This window comes from Hibiscus syriacus, unplaced genomic scaffold, assembly GCF_006381635.1.
Source record: "Hibiscus syriacus cultivar Baekdansim isolate YM2019G1 unplaced genomic scaffold, ASM638163v2 tig00113272_pilon, whole genome shotgun sequence".
NCBI lineage: Eukaryota > Viridiplantae > Streptophyta > Magnoliopsida > Malvales > Malvaceae > Hibiscus > Hibiscus syriacus.
The window spans coordinates 37,383-49,045 of NW_024063449.1; the positions used below are offsets into that span (position 1 = coordinate 37,383).

The 11,663-nt window shown below is 30.6% G+C and overlaps 1 protein-coding gene across 1 annotated transcript; it reads right to left on the reverse strand.

Annotated features, from left to right (window-relative positions):
* Nucleotides 1–6,608: 6,608 nt before the first annotated feature.
* Nucleotides 6,609–7,845, reverse strand: LOC120186083 (desiccation-related protein PCC13-62-like). The gene is made up of 3 exons (XM_039190121.1): nucleotides 7,500–7,845; nucleotides 7,208–7,433; nucleotides 6,609–7,139 (listed from the first exon to the last, which is right to left on the reverse strand). Exons 1-3 carry the CDS (start codon nucleotides 7,811–7,813, stop codon nucleotides 6,747–6,749), a joined length of 933 nt encoding a protein of 310 aa, XP_039046052.1. The 5' UTR covers nucleotides 7,814–7,845; the 3' UTR covers nucleotides 6,609–6,746.
* Between the last annotated feature and the right edge of the window lie 3,818 nt (nucleotides 7,846–11,663).

Here is an 11,663-nt window from a genome sequence, read left to right on the forward strand (position 1 = left end):
GGGGGGGAACCGATTCCCCCTAAAGGAAAATTGGGGATATGGATTTAATAAGTTCGTTTAAATTGATAGTATCCAATTACAAGGTGTAGGTATCTAATGATGGTCTCGAAATGTACATTTATGTAGATTCTACGCATAAAGCAATTCCGGAACGTTTAGCAAGTAAGATCGATCAAGGGAAAGATAAGAGATTGGATTTGGCTAGTGAGGCCAGGTGAGTGCATATTAGTTAGTTTATGGTGCTAAATGGAAACAAGACTTGCGACAAGTCTATTTCCTATGTTAGAATGCATGAATATATGATTATACGTATATGAATGACATGAATTGTATGTATGCATGAATATATGTGTTGACATGCTTTTGAATGTAATGTTATGAGAAGTATGTGCTATATAAGGTATATATATACATATGTGAAACTGAACTATGTGACTGCATGAGAAAGATATGAGCCATATGACATGATATAGGTGAACATGAGAAAGCAAAGTATGAGATATAAACTATGTGATCATAGTAAAATATAATTATATTTTTATATGATAAGTGAAATAAACTGGATAATATTGATCTATAGGATGAAGTGAAAATAGTACACCAACTAGGGGATTTGAACATAAATGATAGATGAACGTATAAGATAAGCTAGATGGGAAAGATTCATAGGTTTAAATAAAGCTATAACACATGGGTTGAATGATAGAAATTTGTGAAGTTATATGAGAAGATTATAAGAGCTATAAGAAATTGAATTAAGTAACAGATTAGATTATATATAGAAATAATAGAAGTGAGATATGTTTATAAGTCTGCCCTAGATGAATACGAAATATAAGAGTGCTATATGATTTATATTAGGATAATCTTGAGGATATATATATATATAGATAGATATGAAATGAAATGAAATGAGTTATATGAATACCCAATTATGTGATGAAATGGTGAATTACCTGAACATGTGAATATATATGTTTAAGAGAAGGCATACGATTAAGATATAAGCAATGTGACTATAAGTATATGTGCTTTAAGTGATATGACTTATAAGTATTTCTATTATAATGTTACATGATATGTTATGTATGTTAAAGGAATTATGTGATGGTATAAGAATTGATAGGAAATATATATGTGAAAACAAGTATATGATACGAGACAAAACTTATGACTATAAGCTACGTGAAAGTGTTCTAGGTGTTTCGATATATTATATGAAGTATATGATCTTATGTGAACAAGATATGATAAGTATGTTTATATGAATAAAGGTGATTGGGTGAGAAATGATAAAAATTATATGAAAACATGACATATGTGACATGTGAATTATATGGAAATGATCTACGGGTAAGTGAACTACGTGACTATGTGATCATATGAAAAGAAGCTATGTGATACGTGATATGTGAAAGTGAATTACAAGTTTATGTGTATATTTGAAATGAAATAAATGATAACGCCCATGTTATGTGTCATGAGAGCTAGGGGTATAGTTGGCATGCCAAGAGTCGAGGGTTTATTCGGTTCTTTAGGACATATGTATATCCTTTGGAACCTGTGTGAAGTCTTGAAAGACACATACTTGATCCATAGTATATGTATATGATTCTTAAGGAATTCTACGTGGTCCTTATGGACATCATTCTACGGGCACTACGGTGCAATTCTACGGGCACTTCGGTGCAATTCTACGGGGCACTTCGGTGCATTTATACGAGCTGTGGTGACAGCATAGTGCACAACCTCTATAGACTCACATATCGATAGTTCTCACATATATACATGGGCTAATCCAGAGATATGAACAAATATAAGTTAGTGGTATGATAAATGCTATAGAAATTATATGATGTTGTGTGTATAGTGTTTGATTGAAAAAGTATGTGATTATATGATAACATGTGAATGATGAATTATGTGTATGTATGAATTTACTGCGATTAATCTGATATGATTCTATACGATATGAAAAATGCCTGGAATTGCTATAACATGATAGAACAGAATATGCATGTATCAATATATGTTTTAAAGTGCATTATAAGTGGTTATGCCTCACTAAGTCTTCGACTTAGCGTGTGATTGTTTCACACGTAGGTTTCGAGAAGAGTAAGGAGTGATGCGGAGCAAGACAGGTCAGTTTTCCTTACCAAAAGATCAGATCAGAAATATTTGATAAAGTATGTTTTTGGTTATGTATAAAGTGTTGGCATGTAATAAGTCATTAAGTACGAGCACTCTGATAAAGTCTGTATTTTGTTTTAAATAAAGTTTTAAATTTCCCGGGATTTTTCTTAAGAGTCAAGGTTTGAAAAGTCAATGTGACACTTCGGACTCGTATCAGGGTCGGATACGGGTTGGGGGTGTTACACTTATCATATGGGATTGCTTCTACGGCTATAGTTTTCATCGACAAAGCAATTCTCATGCAGTATGCACATTCCTTGACTGTGGTTTTCTTCACTTTCTCTTTCTCCTTCTCCTTTTTCCTTCTTCGATTGATTTTTTTATAATGAAATTGATAGATTTGATGTTTTGGTGAGAGTTAAAAGTGATAGTTTAGTCGTGCAGCAGAAGATAGTGTATGGAGGAGGCGGATAAAATAGATTAAGAGGATGTTTGTTTGGCTCTGAATGGAATCATTCAACGTTGAATGCTGAACCGTTCAATATTCAGCGCATTTGTTTCGCATCACTAAATGATTCAGTGCTGACTGATTCAGCATCAAAGTACATTCTGAATTATTCAGAGCCATTATCAAACAACATGTCACATTTAAAGCTAATTCATACAGAGCCTCTGAATCATTTAGTATTTGAATCATTCAACGCTTAATCATTCTGAAGTAAACAAACAACCTCTACTTAAAATTAAATGAAAACCTCAAAAAAAAAATCCAACAAGGTATAGACCAGCGTAAACTATATTGATTCAAGTGTGCTTGTACTGTCAGAAGAGCATATCCCTTAAAAAAATATAAGCACCAACTCAAGTCTCATTAGATCAGATTTCTTTAAGGGAAAGAGGGAGAAATGAACCAGATCCCAGATCAGCGGTGGAAAACGACCAGTTCCACAACTGTCATCAGGCCCGTCTCAAATGATATGGGGTTATATGCTATTTTTTTAAACGAGATTTTTAAAATATTTTATAATAAAAATTAATTTGTTAGATTTAAAATTATAAGGGATCTACGAGGTATTTATTTTCCCAATATTCATTATAAAAAACATTTAAAGATATTGTTAAAATCTTCCTTTACAATTTTCTCTATCATTTTCACGAGAATTAAATGAAAAGTTTATTTTTTTTCTTCAAACCTAAATATTGTTAGGGCACAAATATTATATATAGACGGACCTAAATGACATTTATTTGTGGAGTATTTAAATTTTAAGATCTTATGAAGGACCATATTATACATTTGTTATTGGATGGGCATGACTGTCACTAGAAAAAGTGTCGACGGAAGTTGAAGGAGATAAGGAAGCATCTAAAAACCTTCCATCATTGTCCTTAAGGGATAAAACGACAGAGGAATTTACAACTTTCGTTCCCATGAAGCTGTAATACAATGATGGTTTTACTTCTTGGTGGTGTCGCAAATGAACTGGGATTCATCGAGATTAAGAAGAGAGGAGAGAGAAGGAGAGGAAGAAGAAAGAAGAAAATAACGTAAAATGAAAGAAAAATATTTCTTTTATTTATATCAAAACTATGTCGTTTTGGTTTAAATTTAATTTTTTTTGTAAGATCCAAAACTATGTCGTTTTAGTTTTGATTACCCAGCCGTAGCATTATTAGCAAGTTAACGGATGGGTGGCCAAAAAAAATTCAATGTATAAAATTCAACGACTAAATTAAAAAGATTAAAAGTATAATGAGTGAAATATGAGAGAAAATAAAATTCAGTGAATAAATTTATAGTTTACCCTTATAATTTCTATCGAATTTGCTATAAATTATAAATTAACATTACGATAACATTAAATTATATGAAAGGTTACATTACTAGATCTAGATCATTAAATTTTAATGATAACATAATAATACTAAGTTGTGTTGATGTCGAAGTAAAAAACATTGTTTTTTTATTTTATTTTGTCACGTTATTCATCAAAAATTAGAATTTTAATCTAAACTTAGTCATTGCGAGAAATTTTTCACTTTCTATATTTAAAAATTAGTTGTCCTACATATCAATAAATTTGTCTTGATCTTCTATCAGTTTCTATATTTAAATTTTCTGAAGACTTATTTAAGATTCACATAATTAAATAAAAAATTATCATTTTAAGAGTTAGGGTTTATCTCATATTCGATGGATTCATACCTTTGTTTAAAAATTGGAACAATGAGATTATTATTTTAAAGAGATAAACAACATACTTCAAAATTAGACAGTCACAAGGGGAGATCTAAGTTATTCGCAACATCTATTCATGACATGGAGTTTCAAGGATCCAAATTTATTTAAACTCGTAAAATTAATCTTGCTTAACTTGATTGTTATTCGTAATATCTATTAAAATGAGTTGTATTCGAAAGTCAAGGTATACTATTCTTTTAAGAAGATTTGAAAATTTTATTGAAAAAATGATTTATATCATCATTTTCATCCCGAAAAGAAAACAAACTTCTATATTCTCCAATTTGGGCATTGTTGGGCACTGAAGCAACAATCGGGTTGATCAACGAACCGAAAGATGATATTAGATTGTTTGGGTGCTCAAAGATCTAGGAAGATTCAGGAACTTTACGTCACTTCAAGGTCACAATCTTCCGTCTCTTTCTCATCTTTGTCGTTCTATGTTCTCACCTTCATTGTCATCATCGCCATCCTACAATTTTTTAAAGAATGGTCTGGTTACTGAATGAAGCGTTAGATATTTATTTTGACAAAAAAAATTATACGCTTAAAAAAATTAAAAGCTTATCTTTTAATTAAATCATTTTTAATATAAGAGTTAATTGCATCATATGTCCCCAAATTACGATGCTCATTTTAAATTAGTCCATAAACTTTAAAATGTTCCAAGTTCATCCCTAAACTATGACTATAATTCTAAATTAATCCTTAAACTTTTGAACAGCTCAATGTCATCCTCAAACTATGACTTTCATTCTAAATTGGTCCCCAAACTTTTTGAACATTCCAATTTCACCCCAAACTATATCTATATACTAATCACATCCATGGTTAATAAAATCATTAGGCCTAGTCATATTATCGTGCACTTGAAGAAGAAGAAAACAAAATTTAAGTTAAATCATGGCCGAAACTAATTACATATTTGGATGAATTTAGGGATGGAATTGGAATATTTAAGTTTAGGGACTAATTTAGAAAGAGGTTCATAGTTTAGGGAAAAATCAGAATGTTCAAAAGTTTAACGACTAATTTAGAACGAAAGTAAGAATTTGGTGATGAAATTGAAAAATTTAGAAGTTTAAGGACTAGTTTAAAATAAGAGCAACAGTTTAGCGACGCGTGATGCAATTAACTCTTAATATAATACTTAAACTACCTATAATCTTTAAACCCCGAAGCCGGATAAAATCCTGCATAAACGCATTCGAATTCATGATCTTCAAAATAAAAATATCAATCGAATTAAAACTTAATCAACAAATAACAAACAATGTTAAAAAGTGGAAATGTAAAATCTTCGGACAAATTTCCCTCTGGTAAGTGTGGAAAGAGAGTTGGAGAAACGATGATTGAATATCCAAGCACACAAAGGAAACAAATCTAATATTCTCCGAGTGGTTTCACAAAACCTACTTAAACCCAACAACCTTAACTACTTTGCCTGTCCAAATCACTCCACTGTTAAAGTAACCCACCAATGTAACAAACAAGTTGAAAAGATTCCATGTCGATGTGTTACATAGCATATACGCACAATCAACGAGTAATAATAAAATATAAATGTACCCCTAAATATTCAAATTCCGAAAACAATGTTATTAGAAGAAATAATGATAAACCATAAAGGAATTACGTTTAATTGTGTTTGTTAATTTTATGTATCATATTATAATTGCATTTCATATAATATATGATGCTATCTAACTATATACCTAACCTTACCCGTTCTTGGTTTGCTTTTCAACTATCAACCTTCTTTGGATCTATATGAACCGTTTATGGTAAATTCTCTTACTAGTCCCTGTACTATAAGTAAGTATATATTTAAATGACTAGATCTACAATTTATATATTATATAAAGACTACTAGAAAAAATTGACTTCATAAATCTAAAAAATGTTGTTTAGATCAAGATTAAAATTTTAAAATTGAAAAAAATATGAACGATGCATTATATATTATATAATATTATGATATAAACAAAGATGGACCTAGGGGTGCTAGAGGTGGGATCGTATATCTAAAAATATTAAATTCTCATGTATTTCACACCCAAAAAAATTTATAATTTCGCATCCTTAAATTTTCAATATATCGTCCTAAATGCGTATTTTTAATATAAAAGGTTGAGTCCGTCCTTAAATATGAACGATGTATTATATCATCTAAAATTTCATATTATATATATGTAAAAGAAAGAAAGAACAAATCATGCATACAAGCAATAGATTTTAAGATAAAATGCAAATCACCCATATCTTCTAGTTTGATTCGAGCAATACATTAGGCCTCCCCCGGAGACTCTAGCACATTATTCAGATCAAAATATTACTAGTGCTTGTCTTAAAGCTTTCCAATTAATATTAATCAAAGCACTTTAAGCTTATCATTATAGAGGTATTCTCTCGCAATTCTCCCATTGGCACCCTCGGGAAAGAACCCGCCGGGCCTATGTTCGTCGCCGGTGCCATACGTGATCCTTGCTATCTCTGCCGGTGTTCTCGGGTAGGAGAGTGAATCGTAGTCGGCCGACAGGACGTTGCTGGAGGTCCGGTTCTCGGCTCCTAGCTCAGGAGGTACCATTATGCCTTCATCTTTGATACCGCAATGGCCTAGCTTGTTTCTTAGCTTCGAGATCTTCGTTGTGAACTCGGTCACCGTTATGTTGTAAGGCTCCACATTTTCATTCGCTTTCTCATACAGCCATGCTCGAATGGTCGCGTCTTGCCCGGACTCCACCCCCAACAATCCGGCCACCAACTATTAGAAAAAAGAGTAACGGATTCAAGATCTAACCGATGTGGGATGTGATTTAGTATCGGATTTACCTTTTTCGTCTCAAATTTTTGAAGGCACGGGATCATACCGACGTATCCGTTGAGTCCGACATAGGGGATAACATATGATGCCAATAGATACTTGATGCTATCTTCATAGGGATCGAATGGAGGATCCAAACAACACCCCATGGCCTCATCAAATATTTTGGCAATATTTTCGGATCTTATATCTATTTGAGGCCTTTGGATTCCACCAACTGTTTTCAAAATGGCCCTTCAAAGGTGAACAAAAACATGTCATTGCCTGAAATCAATATCACTCGTATGTATAAAAGCTTACCTTAGATGACCAACTTCTTGATAACCGAACTCCTCGACGACTTGACGAGTGACACGGTCGAGGTTGGCCTTCTTGCAACCGATCGGAGGCGGTCCGCCTTTTGCGTATTCCGGTTCAATGGCGTCGAGACCTCTTCCGTGTGCAGCACACAGGAACCACTCAGTCTCTAGGAATTCCAAGTTCATGGCGAATTGAGGCCAGTCCCTGTCGGTGGCGTCGATCGGTTCACAATCTCCAGGACACGAAGGGACGGCGATGAGTTGTAACGGAAGTAGGAAGAGAATTATAGCAGAGTACCGTGAAGGAGTAGCCATTTCTAAGCTAATCGTCGCTTGATTTCGTTTCCCTACATGCATGGAAGGACCACTAGATATATATATATACAGAAAGACGGAGGAAAAATTATATATGAATTTAAATATTAAAGACGATATTATTGTAATAAAATACTATTTTAGATTGTTTTGAAAATACACGTTGTTTCCTATCAATCAGCAATCATGTTTCACCTTCCTTTATTAAATTATTCAAAAAAACATTTAAAAAATAAGTTTATATAAAAAAATAGATAAACACGTATCTAGTAGATTATAGGAAAAAGAAAAACTGTAACGGGGTATTGGCTTAATATGAAAGTTTGAAATTTCAGAAACTTTAATGTTTCAAGTTTAAGTTTTACTATATATAATTTTTTTTCTTTTTTCTTAGTCACTCGTTAATTTCTTTTCTTCTTTATATTTATGATCGACCACAATATTAGTTTTAGTGTTATTTACCGACTATCAATATTCACTGTTTTCCCTTTGTTTTATTAGGGCATATCTTTATTTTTTTCTTGTTTTTTATTTTTAATAATTTTATTTTTATGAAACGTTCTTCTTTGCTTTTATGACACGTTTTCGGTCGTTTGGCTGTAATTTTCGTTTATCATTTTTTTCAAGGTTGGATTTGATATCGTCATGATTGATCAAGATGATGTTTTATTTGTTATCATGTTGATATTTCCTGTTTTGGACCCTCAGATTGGATTTGGATATGCGATTTATGTTCGTGGATAATATTTTCATTCACTCAATTTTGATTTATGATTTATCAGTAGCCTTTCAATTACTTCATCCCCTTTTGTGGTTTGTTTATTGATGCAGTCAGATTTTTTTCATATCTACTTTTTTATTCGAGTTTATTTAGTTAATTTTTTTTTTACATTTTCTTATATGGTCCTTTTGATCATAAGTGACTAATTTTCTTGTATTTAGAAATTATCTTTTTTGTATTTACTTTACGATTGTGGTTATATAAACCTTTATTATAATTTAGATATTTTATATTTTTAATATCAATTTCTATAAAAAAAAGTTTGACTATATAAATATTTATGAGTTTTTATTTGAAATTTTGTTTTGTTTTAAATTTTATGTGAGCTTTATCATAATATATTTTGTTTATTAATTTGTTTATGTTTTTTTTATAATTATAATTGTATCTATAACTTCAAAAAAAAATTATTATTGCTTACGAAATTAAAGAGAACTTTGATAAAAATCATTATTTGAGTGTTAGAACTGATTTTATCACCGTAGAAATTAAGAGAATGGAATGTTACATTTGTACTTCATCTTAAAGAAGTATTTTTGATCTTATTTCTTTCCTGCTTCCTTTTTATTACATTTAAAAAGAATAGTCTTTAATATTAGATATTTTATTTTGAAGATTTTGAGTGATACATTCATGGGAGAATAAATGCAAATTGCTTTTTTTTTTATATCTATGCTTTGTCCCATTGATTTTTTTAATTAAATACTGGTATCTGATCTACTGATTGACTAATTCAGACGGGTATTACAGGGACGAGGGCGACCTTCCCAACCTGGTTTGTTTCATTCGTAAACGACATGATTCAAACTCTAACATTACTTAAGGGATCTAATGTCTCATCCCACTAAACCAATTAATTATTAATATTTTTTGACATGTTAGGGAAGTATTATAAATTCTATTAAATGTATATGTCCTTTCATATTCATTTTTTAGATCCTCTATCTTCACCTCCCTATATCACTCCTTTTATCTATAGAATTTAGAGCTATAAATAATGACTTTGTAAACTTCATGAGAGATAAATAATTGAAAATTAACGTTTCCTTATATTATTACTCATTTCTTTTATTTATCACTTATTATTACTTCGTCCCATAAAAATTGTGTCTTATTAAATTTTTAAAAGTTGAATTTTTAAATTTTAATTATAATTAATTTAAATATTTTAAATAATTAAATTTTATAAAATATATATTAAAAACTACTTGATAATTTTTTTAAATATATATTTTATATTTTTATTAATAAAGATTTTAAATAATAATAAATCAAATTTATGAAATCATGTCACATTTATAGAATTTTAATATTTTTTTAAAAAAATAAAAACAAAAAAACCCAATCCGTGCGTTATTCTTCTTGTTCCTATAATTTTAAGAATTGCCCATCTTCTTAAATTCCATTTTTTAAATAACCAGATATTTTATTTATAGAAAGTCGTATGAACAAACGTCTTGTCAATTACAGACTGAATAATACAGTCAAGACTATCGAAATAAAAATAACAATGATCGCTTAGTGATAGCACGATAAACAAAACCATTAACAAGTGGAGCAACGACGTACATAAACTGAACATACCAACGGATCAAAATATGATGGAGAGAAACTTGAAGAAGAACCAAAATGGTAAACGAAAAAAACGATTTACCTTTAACAACAATCTCATCCGACACATATATGCGATAATCAACGAACCATCTTATACAACGAACAGAGGAATCGGGTATTAGAAAAGCAACCAACCATGTATTAAGTAGAAAATAAAAGATCGAAAAGAAGACCAATAAAAACTTACATCGAGAATCTAAAACATTAGTAACCATGATACCCTTTATTATAAAAAGGGCCAATGAAAATTATTATTAAAATACGATATAAAAACTAAAAATGACATGATGGTAACTTTAACAATGCTTCGACGATGCATAAAAAATGGGTATTTGTTGAAATTGCTTGTGCTTGCCTGCTTGGAAAGAAGAACAAGACATGGAGAAAAAAGTTAAGATTTTGATTTTGTTGTTCCTTTGCCGATGGAGAAACAAAAACAGGGATAACGACAACAAAGTGAGGAGGAAGGAGATTTTGAGTAGTCTGTGTGATCAAGGGCAAAGATGTTGCAGGACCAATTCAGTGTTGGTGTTAACCATGTTCATGTCCTGGCCATTTTTGTCTCCACTTTTCATTACTACGAGGACCCTTCTGCCTTGGTGAGGGTAAGAGGAGATGAATGTGGTAACGTTAAGGGAGCGGTTGGTTTGGAAGCGAAAAGAGAGTGCGTTTGCCATAGAAAGCAAAATTGGAAGAATAAAACCCGCTTCTAGGATCGATTCTTAAGCTGTAATTTCAGCCATGGAAATTGATTTGTGAGCTTAGTTTCTCTCTTGGTCACAGAGGATGGAGGTGGGTTTTGCGTTTAAAATAAAATGGGATAAATACATCCTTAGTCCCTGAAGTCTAAAATTTTCGAAATTAAATTTTTTAAAATTTAGTGACCAAAATAGAAGAGAAGAAAAATAGTAGAGTGATGAATGTTGCAATTTACCCAATTTATAACACAATATTAATGGAACTATTGGTCAATGACCGAAAATGTTGGTCAAAGGGTACATTACATTTTTTTTTTCGAGTTGGAGGGTCATATTGATCAAAAATAAAATAGGATGAGGGTCATATTAATTTTTTTTTTTTTGGAAAGTTCAGGGACCTCAAGTGTCTTTTTGTCTAATGTTTTTATTTCTTGGGTGTGCATCTTTTTTGTGTAGAAAGGAATTCAATCAAGTATCAAATATTAACTTTTAATTTCATTTCATTAGGATAATTTTTTTTAGATATTTTTTAATTTAATTTACATTTATGTTTTTATTTCAAATATATATATTTATTATGTAAGTTCATAAATTTTATCTCTAAAAAATTTAGACACAATTCTAAACATTATATTATCAATGTATTTTGTTTCTTTAAGTTTTTTTCTTGAAAAGATGAATTTTAAGTATTTATAAAATTTTATTTTATTAATATAATATTTTAATACATACTTTATAGATAAAAAAATAAATAAAA